General features: G+C 39.3%; 1 protein-coding gene across 3 annotated transcripts in view; it reads right to left on the reverse strand.

Moving 5' to 3' along the window:
- Nucleotides 1-9,606: 9,606 nt before the first annotated feature.
- Nucleotides 9,607-17,542, reverse strand: part of LOC143880292 (putative LRR receptor-like serine/threonine-protein kinase At1g06840) — a 114,928-nt gene continuing 106,992 nt past the window's right edge. For all 3 annotated transcript variants that reach the window (XM_077383149.1, XM_077383148.1, XM_077383147.1), the window contains 2 exons: nucleotides 13,337-13,471; nucleotides 9,607-10,191 (listed from right to left, as the gene is read on the reverse strand). In XM_077383149.1, coding sequence (XP_077239264.1) covers nucleotides 9,865-10,191; nucleotides 13,337-13,471 — 462 coding nt within the window. In that variant the 3' untranslated portion in view covers nucleotides 9,607-9,864. The remainder of the gene's footprint in view (nucleotides 10,192-13,336; nucleotides 13,472-17,542) is intronic.

Raw genomic sequence — 17,542 nt, forward strand, 5'->3', positions numbered from 1 at the left:
TGTCCTACTTTCATCGAATGATTCTAGACTGCGATTAAGATCTTAGTTCAACATTGAACCCGGACCCACTGGGTCACCTTGTAATGGTGCATCAGATTAACCGTCTTGATCAATCACCACATGGGTATGGTCCTATCCTAAAACATATAACTCATGCTTGAAATCTCATATCACAATTAAGACTTTTATACCACTAGTGGCGGGTTTATTATATTAGATATATGAATATTTAGGGTTATCAAGGCCTCTAATCTCCTTGAATCCTCTTCATTAGATATTTTGAACTTGGGGAAATGATTTGAGACCCCCATCTGTGTTATGATAATTGATCTCCACTGTCGATTGGGTGGCCCTCATTATGAAAGGGTGATTCTAACTGTTGATGCCACCCCACTTCTTCATATATGTGGTTATATTGATTAGATGTTAGGCCCACATTTTCAGTAGTTCAACCTGTTTGAAAATTATAGTCATCAGATGATCCTAACCATTCAATTAAAACCTAAATGCAATGTTCATATATGGGTGATATATCAAACATTGTTAGAAATAAATGCCCGTTGAAAACAAAAGCAAATCTTAAAAAAAATAGAAACTAGATTATTGGGTTAGAGCTTTTAATTTATTATTGAACTCGTCTCTAAACGGACACTCTATCAAAAAGAAATCCCTAGGAAGAAACTTGAGATGATGGTATAGAGATGTAAAAATCACTTGGGTTTGACCTCATTAAAACGGTGCATTCTTGGAATGTGTTTTATGAGACTACTAAAGAGAGCTTATATCTTTAAGTGGGGTGACTTGTTTATTAAGTGAGGTTAAGGGCTTTTCTCTACATGAAAAGGGTTTTTCCCTACAAGGGTTTCTGCTTTTTCTTCTTCTCTTGCAAGGGCTTTAATCCAAGGTTTATGGTGTTTCAGAGTTGTGAAGACATTGGGCATAAGGTATTGGGTTTTTGCTTGAGTGTTGGTGGGATTTTCACCATTGTTGGAGAGGTAAGGGTTTTTACCCTTGTTTGTGATTTTCCTTTGTTCATAGTGAATTTCTACTTGCCAGATTTCCAAGTGCTGAACCACGTAAATCTCGTGTTACTTGCTCTCTTGTTTTCTTTCTTTACTTCATTACATACTTAAATTGTTGCATACACTCTTTTCGGCTAATTCCATGGGTTGCCGGAGGCTATTTGTCATTGTGTACTTTGAGTAGTCTTTGATAACCGGATTTCTAACGGCGGGTTCTTTAATGGCCCTCGACGAAAAAAGTGAACTGAATGTGGGCCAATCGACGAGGGTGTCAATATCAATTTCGAAAGTCTTTTTCTAGCTGTCAAAGTTGGCTGGAATAGTTGGTTCCAACTTCCAACATTGCTATTTGGGATTTGCTAGCGTCCATCGCAGAAGGCATTTCGAGGATGGACCGTTGCATTTAAGAGCAGCCACACAGGCTCACTTTTCAGCTGATTTTGTCATATATTTGGGATTTGTTATTTTGGGCCTTTTTTATTTTACCATACATATTCGATTTGATATATGAGAAAAACAATTTTAACAATCATTGTTCAAATCCAAGTAGGAATGTGCCCATTGCGACATTTATGATAGTAGATCATAGGTCGGTTTCACAAATGTTGTTTGCCATGGCAAGACGGGTCTATTGCACTTGGTCCTATTTTCATCTGTTGATCCAGCTTGATAAAAAGAAGATGTACATCTATAAGAAAATTTTAAGCTGCGATTTCATTCTTTGTTCGGCAATGGTAACTAGACATGTATGAGAAATCAAGATCACGAGTGACCCAGATGGGTCTATCCTTGAATCCTCTTGAGTGTGCTGGACTTGAGCTAGCTGGCATCTTTCAGTAGTGACAAGCCCTCCGATCACGTTGATCAGTTTTGATTTGAATTGGTTACATCATTGAGGTCCACCATATGTCCCAATTATTTTTTGATGGCCGGAGTAACCTTCTGTTGAATATTTAATGTGACTGGCTGTTAACCACTCAAAGCCTCTTAATTAGGTATTTTAGTCTGGGGAAATGATTTAAGACCCTCTATCTCCGCTGAGTACATTGATGGTGCTTGATTTTTTTTATTTTTTTTTATTTGAAATGTTGAGATCTTATTAGATAAGCAAAGCCACAACCAAGATGATCATGGCATAGAAGGAAACAAAACAAAGAGAAGAACAGAACTAGGAAAATACAACTCAAGGTAAGAAATCAAAGAACTCTAATTCCGATCTACACACCCGCCTGAGCTAGTCGGTCTGCTTCTCCATATGCCGACCTCCTTTCATGATTGAAGTGAATTAAATGACCCTCCACATGGTCGAAAATCTCATCCATGAACTCTGAAAATCTTCATGGGTGAGGAGCTCTTCTGTCCAGCCATTTGATAGTGTTGAGGGAGTCACCCTCCACGATAATATTGTCCAAATCTCTAGCCGCCATCAATCTAATGTCCCAGAGGATGACTCTAACTTCCACATCATTGGAATCCTTGGTACCGATTGGTCTAGAAAAAGCCCACTTGATGTCACTGTTTTCGTCTCTAAGGACTCCACCAATACTAGAACCATGGATTACCCAAGCTAGAACCATCAAAATTTCATGTAAACCATCCGGGGTATGGAGATTTCCATCTAGGGGCTACAATCTCCTTCCGATTCTTACTTAGGCAAATCTCTTTCCAACAACGTCTAATATATGAGGCCGCATATGTGAGAAAGAAAAGAGGACACTATTAACAACTTTTTTAAATGTGTGAGCATTTTTCTCTTTCCAAAGAACCCATAAAGCGGCCAACAATGTGAGCTTACCATAAAGTCCTCCCATTGCCAGGCGACAAAACATAGACCCAGCTATCATGGAGCTCGAAAATGTGATTAGCGAAGGCCCATGAGATTCTGAACAAATCATGGATTCTATCCCAAACTTCTCTAGCATACCTGCAATGAATGATTATATGGTTCACTGTCTCACCCACACCCACACAGAGGGAACAATGATCGACAATAAGAATGTGGCACTGACGAAGATGGTTAATAGTATGGATTCTGTACTGACATGCTGTCGTGAGGGCCTGAAATGTTCCAAACATTGGAAAGTTGCAAGGGAGGGGAGGAAGAAGTAAGGTGCAGGTAGAATGGCTTTAATGAGAAGGACCCATGGATGTTCAAGATCCAAACCCTCCCTTCCTGATTTTCGACGTAATAAGACTTTCCCAAGTAAATTAGAGAGGCAATGCTGTCCACTTCCCTATCAAAGTGATTGATATTTTGTTAAATAAAATATATAGTATATGTAACAACGGATGCCATTAACTGTCACTAAATAGACATTACTAGTGGTGGTTATAATTAATACGCTGCTAAATATTCAGAAACACCAACTATTATTAAAAACTATCGCATATAATGTTTATAGCAAGGTTGCTAGAGTGGGAATCGAAGGCTCCCGGGATGGTCAGAAGCGGGAATCATGAAGTCGCCGGAGAGTCACCGGAGAGTCGCCGCGGAGTCACGATGGAGTCGCCGGGGAATCGCCATGAAATTGTTGGGGAATCGCTGGGGAGTTGGGAATCTTTGAGGAATCGTCGGGAAATCGCATTTCACATAACCTTAAACCGATTCCCAAAAGTGGGAATTAGGTTTCCGGCGAATTCGAACCGGGATTCCCAGTTTTTGGGGATTCGAGAAGATTCCAGTTTCGGATTCGAGAACCCTGGAATCGAAGTTTTCCACTCCTAGGGAAGAATCTTACTTCCTTGGTTTATAGTAGGGGTGCAACTCGTGACAGGAGCTAAAATAACCATGGGTCGGGTTGTGTTTGAGTTGGGTTGGGTTCGGGTTGAGGTAATTGAACAGGAGTCGGGTTGGGTTCGAGTTCTGGTGTCATGTTGACCCGACACACATCAAAACCTGACATTTGTAAAAAAAATAAAAAATTACCATTATATGTTTCATGTTTCACAACATAAAAACCTAAAGGGAAAGATATCACCATTACTGGGTCAATCTGACCCGAATTAGGAAATCGGGTTGGGTTCGGATTGAGATATGAATTTTTCGGTTTGGGTTAGGTTAGCCTTCATCAGGTTGAGAGTTTGGTCTGGGTTGACAATTTAGAGTCTTAGGTTGAGTTCGGGCTGGCAATTCCCAAAAGTGGGAATCGGGTTTCAGGGGAATCATAAACCGCAATTCCCAAAAGTGGGAATCGGGTTTCCGGCGAATTCGAACCGGGATTCCCAGTTTTTGGGGATTCGAGAAGATTCCAGTTTCGGATTCGAGAACCCTGGAATCGAAGTCCTCCACTCCTAGGGAAGAATCTTACTTCCTTGGTTTATAGTAGGGGTGCAACTTGTGACAGGAGCTAAAAAAACCATGGGTCGGGTTGTGTTTGAGTTGGGTTGGGTTCGGGTTGAGGTAGTTGAATAGGAGTCGGGTTGGGTTCGAGTTCTGGTGTCATGTTGACCCGACGCACATCAAAACCTGACATTTGTAAAAATAAATAAAAATTACCATTATATGTTTCATGTTTCACAACATAAAAACCTAAAGATGTCACCATTACTGGGTCAATCCGACCCGAATTAGGAAATCGGGTCGGGTTCGGATTGAGATATGAATTTTTCGGTTTGGGTTAGGTTAGCCTTCATCAGGTTGAGAGTTTGGTTTGGGTTGACGGTTTAGAGTTTTGGGTTGAGTTCGGGCTGGCTTCAACCCTACCCAACCCAACCCGCACCTCCAATTTATGGCGACAGATAATTTTTCTTCTCGAATATATGAGAACGAACGCATTTATCATTCGTTATCGTTTGTTATTCTTTACAGCTATACAAGATTTTTTAAGATTTCTTACTATCTATAGCCACATCTCTTTCTCACTCTCCCTAATTTAACCCCTTTCTACCCATTATTACAATGTCCCATACTTTTTTCACTCACAAGTCTTCTCCAACATGTTGAAGCTAATGTTGTCTTGCTTCTCTCGAATCCTATCCGGTCACATTTTAATTTGCTTCTCCAAATAAATGTAGAGTGATGATAAATTCACACCCCCTGTAGGATGATTCACACCCCTTTTAAGGTGAATTGTGGCAGACTTTAATGCTTTTTTATGTGTAAAAGGGGTGCGAATCATCCTACAGGGGCGCGAATTTATCATCGCCCTAAATGTAATATTTAACCATGAAAAGTTACTTACCCCTTTTAAATTTACTGTGTGAGGAAAGGTTGTTTGCATCCTCTATTTATTCGCCCTTCTCTCACCCCACCACTTCATCTCCGATAGATTGTCTTCCTCCGTCTTCTCCCACCAGCCATCACCAGTGTAAACGTACCAAGCTCAGGCACCATATCTGTTTGATTTGATAACTGATGGGGAGAGATAACAGAGGTTTGAATCTATACGTAAAATGTGACCCTCTCTCTCTCTCTCTCTCTCCAACTACTTAAGTCTATCCTACAAGGTAAGTTCCAGGTAAATCCAATGTTGATCTCCTCCATGTTGAACCTTTTATTTGTGTTGGGGAATCTTCTCACCTTGCTCAGGTAATTTTTCTCTATTACTCATTTCACCAGTTCGATGGAATCAATGCCATAAATGTTAGTTTCTTATTTATTACTCATTTCACCAGTTCGATGGAATCAATGCCATAAATGTTAGTTTCTTATTTATTACTCATTTCACCAGTTCGATGGAATCAATGGCATAAATGTTAGTTTCTTATGTTAAAATATAAACCAATCATCCACCGTCAATAAAACATGTGTATTTGGGAGGAAGTAGCCAAACATAATTTATTGATATCATGATCAGACCTGCAATTATGGCAAAGCATATATATGGATGGCAATATCAAAGTAGATGCTCATAATGTATGCGTATGACACACAAGACTTGAGAGCAAGTAACAAAAATCTGCGTACAAATTGCATAGATCATATCAACTAACTATTTGTTTTTATATATATGTGGTGCCATTATCAAATTGCAGTCATCATAACTTAAAGCAAATGCCAAGTTAGAAAATCGCGTGTGTTGAAAGGCTCCACCAAAACAACAGTGGCGTGTTATTTACACACCTCTTTGCCCTTTTGCAATCTTATCAGTGAGTTTCTTCTCCTTTTCCTTTTAATACCAAAGTGTTTTAAACACTTTTAAAAGGTTCACGTAATGCCACATGCAACTCGATTCTGTTATGCTTGTATAATTAAGTGTGGAGATATTAAATTACAACTATATGGTTATTTATGGGAAAAAGGTATTTTGATCCTATCTCAACTGGAAACCCTGATGTCACTTTTGTGTTCCACACGTTTTGGTGTCTATGGGAAAGAACTTTTGAAAATGGCTGAGCTGGTCTATGGCGCTAGTCTGAGAAGACGTGGGTCAAAATCCGGCTAATCCGACCACTAAAACTAATATTAAATTTAATTAAGGGAAAACTGATCCCTTTCTTTAGTGATTCTAGGTTTACACGGTTAGCGCTGATACCAACTGCTAAAACTTTAGATCTCTTAGAACATTCAAATCAAGCCGTGCAAATAAACTAGAATACAAAAGGAATATGAAACTCACCTCGATCTCCCATGGTGGTGGACCGGATGGAATGATCTTCTACTGCCTCTCTAGTTTGCCTGATCTCTCGTGGGGAGATCTCCTTATAACAGTTTAGATGGCAGCAGAGACCAACCCCTCTATTTATAAAAAAAGACCTCCTAGGGTTCCACCTCCAATAAACCCAAATTGCCTTAATTTATTTAATCAAAAGATGTAGTTGAGTCTAGCACTACATTAATCATCCATGTCTCAATAGGGATGAGATGAATTGATTACCCTTATACCCTTTACTGATAACTGCGGAAATAGGTAATTCCAATAATTTCACACTTAATCTCAATTTTCAATCGAGACTGTTGATCTTAGATCAATGATTGCCCACATGTAAGATCTTACAGGCACTCCATGGGCATCATTGGGGTCTATTTTGGGACATTATTTTAATGAATTCTTTATTTTATATGCATTTTTCGACTTGCACCTTGATGTTTATGCACTTTAAAGTCCCTCTAACAATGGAATGGTGGTATTGACTGATAGGTAATTGAATTTCGAGCCCGAGGAATTTAATGTTTCACTTGAGGTAAGTCCTGCGGCGAATCTCTAGTGTTTTACTCTAAAAAATAGCTACGATACCTACAAACTCTTTATAAATTAGGATTGGGAACAAGTGTTTGTGGCAATGGCAATGTGCATTATCGAGAACTATCTTAATAGGATAGAATCCATCTATTTAATAAAGGGAAATGATAAATGTGCCCCTTTTCATCACTTGGGACACCCAATTTCAGTGTATGTGGCAATCAAGTCCGTTGAATCCTTCTGACGTGAAGTACATCAGCCCCTCCGTAGTCATTGATACACTGCTGCTGAGTGCCCCTAGTGATGAAAAGGGGCGCATTTATCATTTCCCTTAATAAATTAGGGACTGGAATGCCCGCTTACATGTTTATCCATGCTTTAACTAATAAGAATGCATGAAATTTGAAAATTATTGAATACCGTTCATGATGGATTTTAAATGTTGAAATGTCTTCCTGTTTGCAAAACGGATGCATTGTTCATGCTATGCATGGGTTCTTTATCATGTTGCATTATGCATGGAAATATGGAATTGTTATTACACATTCTTTTATCATACTACATCACGCATGGCAATTCTAGTCTTGCTCATCTTGTATGGGGTTTTAGGAGAATGATTGGAAAGGGACTACATCTCATAAGACTAGAGTCTGAACAAACCTCGCCAATGGGAGGTAAAATGTTGATCCTGTCGAGTTGTATCCTGAGGAGTGCCTCCGACATTGACACCGACGACCATTAGTGATCTGTAGTAGGGGTGCAACTTGGGTCGGACGGGTCAGGGCCGTCAGGCGGATCGGGTTTTCCAAAACCCTACCCTACTCGAGAATTATCTAGGGCCGGCTCTGGTCTAATTTTTTACAGGAAAACCCAAGATTCATAAACCCGAGGACCCAAGATAGTTTCTCGGGTCGGGTCGGGTTTTCATTGTTTAGGGTAGGATAGTGACTAATTTTAAAGATTGCAGGAAAAAACAAATCTTCACACCAAAAATCTATAAACTTATGTCATCAAGTGTATAAATTTAAGGACACTCTATTTTCACATAACAGACATGATCACCTCAATAAAATAAAAACAATTGTATCAATATATTGGAAAATAATTTGCTATGTTAGTAAGGAGATATTTAAGAAAGTCACAAAGAAAGTCACAGCACCCATATGAGTCGGGTCGGATTTCGGGTTTTTTTCCTTTCTTTTAAACACAGCCCTACCCAAGATTGAGTCGGGTTTTTCAATTTAAAACCCTACCCTATCCAAGACCCATGATTTCTAAACCCGACCCATGTTATTTTCAGGTCGGGTCGATGCGAGTCGGGTAAAACTTGACTCAAGTTGCAGCCCTAATCTGTAGTGGTTTTCCATGTTTGATAATTTAGCATTCCCTTGCTACTGGATATAGTAGCTGGAAGACGGGAAAGGTAGGAATGGCCGTTCCGAAAGGAAGTCCCCCATGCTGTCGGTTAGAACAGTGGGTGCCTGAAACTTACAACCTAGGTACATGAGATAGTCTTGTGCATGTTCATTCATGGATTGCATCGTTCATTTCCGGGGTTCCTGAATTTGAAAATTAGAAGTTTTGATGAAAGGTTGATTTTTGTTCTTCTAACTTTCTAGCTATGTTTTGTTCATTTCCGGGGTTCCTGAATTTGAAAATTAGAAGTTTTGATGAAAGGTTGATTTTTGTTCTTCTAACTTTCTAGCTATGTTTTTATTTGAACATCCGGCATAACCTCTTGATTTTCTCTTCGCATGTCCAGGCTGATTAAATCTCGTTTGGTTGCCGGAATTTTTTTGGTTCTTGGGATTTTTGTGGAACAAAAAATTTCCTCGGAGATTGGTGGGGAAAAAAACTCCCTGGAAGTATCCCGGTAAAATAAAAATCCCATGTTTGGTTGACCAGACTATGGTGGAAAAAAAAAATGCTTTGTTTGGTTGCTTGAACTGTTGGGAAGAAGAAAAATTCTTCTGCAAGCTTATTTTTTATTCCTGGTATTATTTTGGTTCGTGGGAGTATTTTTTTTCCTTCCTGGGGTTTCGTGCAGGGTTATTTTGGTTCCTGAGATTATTTTGGGCCCACCAACCAAACGTGGGTTTCCTCCGGAAATTCCACAAAAGTCCCAAGAATAAAAAAAAATTCCGGCAACCAGCTCACCCCATTGTTATCTTATTTTTACAGATTTTGAGAATTAATTGGTATAACATCACGGAATTCGAAGGGGAGTTCGGCTTTAGATCTTTAAGCTTCGAAATTCTATTGATCATATTTATTTCTCTTGAATTGTGAGTATTTGATTAGTTGGATATATTTATGGAAAGAGTAGAAATGTGAGACCTGAACTATTTGAAGTGTCAAATTTAAGCAGTTAATAGTGGCTTTTGATTCCTTTATGCATTAAATTGAGATTGAAAAGAAATTCATGCTGTGAGTGATTATTCAGATTATATGACAAGTTCGAAGAAGAAAGGCTTTGCATGCTTGTATGTAAGGTTCTGCCTTGCAGGTGAGCGACGTTGTCACATGCCTGGCCATGAGCTCAGTTTGGGGTGTGACATCACACTCAATCCTTACAAGCTTAATGTACAACTTTACACAAATATAACAGTAATGTTACAAATATCATATAGAAGCAGAAAATAACTGACGGAAACCCAGTTCATGTTTCCAGAATATATAAATGCAAAATTCCAAAATATTCGATAAATTTCGTGATAGCTTCAGCGGGGCATAATGGTGGGGTCGACGCTGCTGAGAAGGTCACTTGATGACACATAGGAGTTGGTGGTTGTCGAGGCTGATGGGAACATCGATATGTTTATGGGATCAGTTATCGATTCAGATACGGCCATGTCGGCTTCTTGTGTCATACGCCATATGTTCTCTAGCTCCCTCACCACTTCCGCCATTGAAGGCCGGCTATCCGTCTCCTCCCGGCAACATCTGAGGGCCAATGCCATGAATTTCTCCACAGATTCGGAAGGATAAGGGCCCATGCGGTTGTCTATGACCGAGAACATCATACCAGACCGGTAGGCCATGTTCACCTGGATCCAAACAATATCAAATAATTACATCAAAGCATAATCTCTACAATCGCTAAGCAGGACGGCCTTATTTTAGACATCCAATCAGCGCGTACGCAACCCAACCCGACCCGATTTTATGGTAAAAGCTCAAACCAAATTCCCAGAATTGACCCGAGAATGCTTCAGTAGGGCTGTTGTATGTTAGATATCCAATCAGCCCACCTTTTGGCTTGCGTTTTGAATCATCGGCTATCCAATGTAGCCATTCTCCAAGCATGGCAAACACACATGATCAAAATGTGTCATGTGAAGAATGCGACAGAATCTAAAGAGGTCAGCCACTGATCGGAAAAAGGTCGAGGTTAGCATCTGTTACCTGAAAATAAAAGAGCTGTGCTGGTTCTTCGGAACTGCACTAAGCATGACATCTTCCATATTTAAATTAGAAATCCAGTGTCAACACTGGCAAATCCATGAAGTTTACTAATTATAGTTTCATAAAAGCATTAGGTGTAAAATTAGCAGAAGTTATCTGACGCATACGATATAAAATAGGGGAAAATGTTTCTGCTCGGTCAAGTAGATAACGTTGTCTACTTGGTCGGCCAGAAACATAGTGGGCCCACATTTTTTTGATGATCCAAACCATTCATTTGATAGATGCTGACATAGATAGGGTGTGCCCAAAAAATCAGCTCATAGGATGATCCTATTGTGGATGTTAAAAATGGACAAATTTGTGGAGGTTTATTATACCTGTCCATTTTAACCTCCACAAATCGAAGGGTTGAGATGATCCTATGGAGCTGATTTTTTGGGCACACCCGATCAGGGCCCACCAAATGAATGGTTTACATCACCCAAACAATGTGGGCCTCCACTATATTTTTGGCCGACCGAGTAGAAACACTTTTCATATATATATATATATATATATATATGAGGAAACTGTTGGTGAGCTTAAGCTCACCAAACTTATGGTGAGCTTAAGCGCCCAATCACATGGGGGCCCACTTTGTTAGGATGATCCAAAGCATTCATTTTAAAGTCCCTTACATAGATAGGGGGAGTACCAAAAATCAGCTCCATAGGATCATCCTAACCCCTCCATTTGTGGAGGACAAAAATGGACAGACACAAATCTGCCCATTTTTTGTCCTCCACAAATGGAGGGGTTAGGATGATCCTATGGAGCTGATTTTTGGTACACCCCCTATCTATCATAAGGCCTTGCAAATGAATGGTTTGGATCACCACATGTGATTGGGGAGCCATGTGATTGGGGAGCTTAAGCTCACCATAAGTTTGGTGAGCAGTTTCCTCTATATATATATATATATATATAGCGAGAGAGAGAGAGAGAGAGAGAGAGAGAGAGAGAGAGAGAGAGAGAGAGTTTATAACTTGCAGGCGGTACCATTTGATATTTGATCCAACAGCAGCCCACTAAAAACCACTTTTTTAGTGGGCTGCGGTTGGATCAAATATCAAGGGCGGTACTTTTGACGTACTGCGTACTGCCTGCACGGGACTTCATGCTCGGGGACCATATAATTTCTCATACACACATTCCCACCCACTTCTTGTTTTTTTTTTATTTTTTAAATTGACTAATATATTCATACCAACAAAATTTACAATGGGGACCAGTAGTCCCACCAGATTTACATAGTATGAATTGCCCAGGAGCATTCTCCTTGGCCCAAAAGAAAAACCCATTACCCCTTACATTACGCAATAGCCTCAATTATATCGAATCCAACAAAAAGTGTCATATTGTGGGGCCCACCAAGTCAAGATCGTGACCTGCCACATCACACAGACTTCTCCACCACATTCTAAATTCAATTTTCAAAAATCCCGCTCGAAGGCCCAGAGCTATCGTGCGCCCCTAACCATGCACGATAGCAAACCATCCAACAACATCGTCGGATCTCCGGCGGCCTCCACCTCGTACCACCACCATACACTGGCGGGTCATCCTCCCCGCCGTCGACCACCTACTTCTCCACAGTCACCATCTCCAGTCTCTCCTACATCTCCTCCACAAAAGTCATCTCCGCCGGGGGAGTCTTAGCCACTACCACCGTCATCAAGAATCCGGCAACCTCCATTGCCGCTGGCCACCACGCCCTTCTTAAGGCCACCACCCACGATCTTGATTTCGAAGACCACAGCCTCCTACGGCCAAACCCATCAACCCTATTGCTAAATCCGGCAATCCATAGCTTCCCAGATCCTCCACGGCCTCGCTCCACCTATAGCCGGCCTTCCACAGCTCCAGGTCCAGCAACACACGGTCTTTCACGGCCTCTGGCAACCTCCATGGTTTTCCTCGGTTCCAGATCCAGCTTCACAGCTCCAAATCCCGCCTCCACGGCCCTAGATTCGGCCTCCACGGAAGAGCCATACTCCAGATTTGGCCTCCAAGGTTCCAGATCCGACCTTCACGGCTCATCTTTTGCCAGCAATGGGGAGAGACGAGAAAGAGAGAGCGAGACTCAAAAAATACAGAGGAAGGGAGGGAGACGAGAGAGAGCTAGCAATGCGGAGAGACGAGAAAGAGAGGGCGAAACTCAAAAAAATAAAAAAAATAAAAAAAAAAAATATATATATATATATATATATATATATATATATATATATATATAGAGAGAGAGAGAGAGAGAGAGACTGCCTCCCTCCCTAGGGCTTCCGTCGACCAAGGAGGGAGCGCTTCAAATTGCCTTTTTTTTCCAAGAGGTCTCTCGGCTGAAATTTTGGTTTTGAGGTGGTTTTGAAACTTTGATAGATCGCCATCACATAATGAAAGAATAGAGTTAGGTTTCTAGTCTCGAGAAGCTTTCTTGCTGTTCTCTGTTTCCAAGAAAGGCAATTGTCCACCCCTTTTCTTATCCATCCCAGCCCCCTTTTTTGTCTCATATATATGGGAAACTAAACACGTTAGTGTCACATACAATCCAAAAAAACACATGTTAGTGTCACATTTCAGCATGTCAAGTTTTCAAAGATCAACAGGTTTGACACAGACACTCATGCTTGTTTCGAAGTTAGCTGGGTTAAAGTGAAGAACATGTTGTGCTTCTAGAAAGGACAATAAAACAGATAAGGAAAGACATCTGGAGATGAATATGCTGAAGGGAAACTAAGCTGTGAGAAGTACCTCTCGGGCAATGTTTTTGCCATGTGATATTGGATGCATCCCAGTCAAGAGTTCTAGGAAAACAATTCCAAGGCTGTATACATCACTTTTGTCTGTCAAATTATTGGTTAAGAAGTACTCTGGATCAAGGTAGCCCTGTAAGTAAAGATGCATTCGTAAAAAGTAAGTTGAAGATTATTTGTAAGCTGAGCAGAAATTTTTACCAGAGTCAACCATAAAATGTTTCTCATTGAAGTAACATTTTTAATAAAAATTGGAAAATCTTGTAGAAAAAAGGAAATAAAAAAAGATGCAGAGAATTCTAACATTTCATTTGTAAGCATAATCACGTAGGCCTTGTTCGGATTGCATGAAAAATATTCTTAAGGGAAAAAAAATTTCTCAGGAATTTTTTTCTTTCATGTTTATGGTTAATTTAGAGGGACATTGTCATAAATTGAAGGTCCCTCTAGACAAAAATTGAATAGGGTCAGTTCAAGTTATCCTCTTTTCGTGTGTAAATAAAGTAGGAAATTTTAGAAATATTTCTACTTTCCAACCTTTTCCAGAAAATTCCGGCAGTACAAAACAGGGACTTGGGTTAATCTTATGATTGTTATACATATAACCTTCAAAACTGGAAGTCTTTGCACCATAAACCTAACCAGAAGCTCACCTCCATCTCATATTCTGTATTAAATATAAACACTACTAGAAACTGCTACAACTCTCCCTTCACACCAGACATTATGTAGACCAGATACTACAGACTCTGCAGCTATATTGTATTTGTACGGGAGTGACAGTCAAAATCCAAAAGGTATTGAATGTCGGATTCGGCAAACCTTAAAAAGAAAGATTCATGGATTCTCCAAATTTTAATTAATTCTCAAATTTAATTTTTTTACATAATAATATGATTATAACAAGGAATATATTGAAAATTTAATAGATTAAGTAAATATTTTATTTTATTTTCATATAAAAACTTACTAATAGGATGAAAAAAACTCAAAACACACGGTAACTATAAAGTTCTGCTTGTCAATGTTTTGAAAATCGGAATTGAATCGTAAATTGTAATAAAAGTCGAATCATATCAGATCATAGATTGTAAATCGTAAGATTCATTCATATTTATGTATATATACTGCAATCAAAAAATCATAAACAAATCAGGGAATAATTAAAAAGCCAATTATTCATTTTTTTATCCAAATCCATTAATTCAAATGGAAACTTCCATGAATAGTTACTCAATATCATAATATAAATTGTTTGCCAACAAACTTGTCACATACTAATCGTCTATTTCTCATTCAAACCTATGCATATTGGATGATAATCTTAAAAAATAATAATAGACACAAGATCATATCAATTCTCACAGTCTCAAATATCAAATGACAAATATCAATTATAAAAAATGGGTACGTCATCGATGTGGTCCTCATTATAATCATCCTCCTCCTTGCTGCAATCAATGTCCTCAAGCACATTCTTTGTGCTTGACTGGTTCAAAATGGTTTGATTCATTCGAACTCTGATGTGGACCGAGTCCCAGCCAAAGAGTACAAGGGCCTTGTGTAGTAGGTGTGAGAAGTAGTGTGTTGTGTAAGGGTGGCATGCTTTGTAAATAGCAAGAAATAAGGGGTATGATGCGTAGGGGTTGTCTTGTAATAAGATGGCTTTTGAGTGGCTATGTAATGAGGTTAATTGTAATGGAGGGATTTTCGAATTTAACAAGGAGGGAAATGCAGCTGGTCTTCCACTATAAATAGGAGAGGTCTGCTCTCATTTGAGAACATTTGAGGAATTGGAGAGATTTTATGTACTCCTACCAGGAGAGAGAAGTTTGCTGACTTGTAAGGGAGAATTTTGACGTATGTTAAATAAGAGATTCTTGGATTTGAAACACCTTTCATCTTTTCTTCTTAGCTAGAATTCAAAGTTGAGCCAAGCTCTCTCTTGCTGTATTCTTTTTAGAGTTCTGTTACATTTGCAATTTTCATCATTCTTCTCGTATTTTCTTACGCATTCTACTTGATTTTCATAATTTAGCTAGTGCATCTACACATCTACATTATTCCCTCTGTTTTCCTCTTAAAATTCGAATTGCATTAGCATTTTCATCACTGTTTACTTAATTTTTTTTTTTTTGAAATGGCAATATATATTGATAAAAGAGAACCGAGATGGTCCTCAAGGATTACAAAGAAAACATCAAAACAATCAACTCACGGAGGGAGAAAGTCAAACCACTCCAACACCAATCTATGAACCCCTGATCTAGCAAGGGAATCAGCTTCACCATTAGCTGATCTCCTAACAGCTTAAACACAATAGAAGAGCCCGAAGTAAGATCAGAGATCTCCTCAAAGTAGCTAAGAAATCTCCTGGGGGGGACCACTCTCCCCGAAAGCCGACTAATAACATTGGAAGAATCACTGTTTACTTCATTTACAGTAACTTCTTGTTATTGCCCTGTTTTTGTTAGCAATTGATGATAAATCAGTAGCTTTTCTTAGTTCTGTGAGCAAATTTTGAATTTACTAGACAAGATTTACATCAAATTTGGTATTAGAGCCGAGTTTTGCAGAACTCTGTTCTTCTGCAGTCCTGGAATCCAATTTTCAAAGCTGAAAATCTCAGATCTGCTCATGTCTTTGTCAAGAAATCATTTCCTAAATCAGATTTTTTTCCTAATTGATCAGCACACATTATATTTTGTGTGAAAGTTCGAAATCTACTACAGATCACTTAATCTATTGAAACATCAAGATTCTTGCGGCAAAAATTGCAGCATTTCCAGATCTGATTTTTTTTTTTTTTTTTTTTTCAAAAATTCGATCTACTTAAAGCTGGAGAGTTGGAAAATGCAAGAATCTGCACTGATTTCAACGGAATACCCAGTAAATCCCTTGGAAATTGCTGGAAATCAAACACAAATTGATGAAATTCGAATTGTTCTTCCTCCCAGAACTGATCTGTTCGTGTATCTACCTCTAATATGAAGCAGTTCACACGAGTTTTTCTGCTCCAAATTGTTGCTGGAATGAAGAACTATCTGCTGCTTGGTTCCTGTTCATGTTGTTTGTGTGTTGGCTGTGTTAGATAGGCATGTATAGTAGAGAAGGAGATTGAGCAGGAGGAGAAGAAGTTGAGAAAGAGAAAATGGGAGAAAAGGGAATCATGTAAGAGTTTTTTCTCTCTCTACGCTTAATATATATTTATATGAATCTTTATGTAAAATGACAATAATGCCCCCAATATGTTTAACACTCCCCCTCAAGCTGGAATGTATATATCATACATTCCTAGCTTGTTACATGCGTCTTTTAATTTTGCAGGTTCTAACGCTTTGGTGAACACATCAGCAAGTTGATATGTGGATCTAGTAAACACGGTGCAAATCTCTCCTCTTTGGATCCTCTGACGAATGAAGTGACAGTCAACCTCAATATGCTTAGTTCGTTCGTGGAAAACTGGATTGTTGGCAATGTAGATAGCTGACCGGTTATCACAATACAATCGTGATGGTCCCGAAGGAGGAAAACCAATCTTTAACAAAAGGAATGCAACCAAATTAACTCTCCAGTTGTATAGGACATAGCTATGTACTCGGCTTCTGCACTAGATTTAGACACAATATGTTGCTTTTTACTTCTCCAGGACACCATATTACCACCAACGAATGTACAGTAACCAGTCGTAGATCTCCTATCCGCTGGAGAACTTGCCCAAAAAGCATCAGTGAATCCATCTATAATCTCATGACCATTCTTCCTAAAGCATAATCCCTTTCCTGGTGTGCCTTTCAAGTATCGACCAATCTGGAGTTCTGCAGCCCAGTGAGATGTGTGAGGAGAACTCATAAACTGACTGACCACTCCTACAACATATGAGATATCAAGCTGGGTAACAGTAAAATAAATCAACTTTCCCACTACTCTCCTGTATTGACCTGGATCTTCCAATAAATCTCCTTGTTTAGGAAGAAGTTTGACATTTGGGTCCATAGGATTAGATGTTGGTTTTATTCCCATGGAACCTGTCTCTTCTAGAATGTCTAAAGTATACTTTCTCTGTGATAGAGAAAGACCATGTTTAGAGTGAGCCACCACAATTCCAAGGAAATACCTGAGAAGACCCAAGTCCTTAGTTGCAAATAGTTCCTGAAGGAAAACATATGTCGTCAACATAAACAATTAGGAAAACATATCCCAT

The sequence above is a fragment of the Tasmannia lanceolata genome, unplaced genomic scaffold (assembly GCF_043159265.1).
Source record: "Tasmannia lanceolata isolate RefF3 unplaced genomic scaffold, GAP_Taslan_0.1 ptg000006l, whole genome shotgun sequence".
In the NCBI taxonomy this organism is placed as follows: domain Eukaryota; kingdom Viridiplantae; phylum Streptophyta; class Magnoliopsida; order Canellales; family Winteraceae; genus Tasmannia; species Tasmannia lanceolata.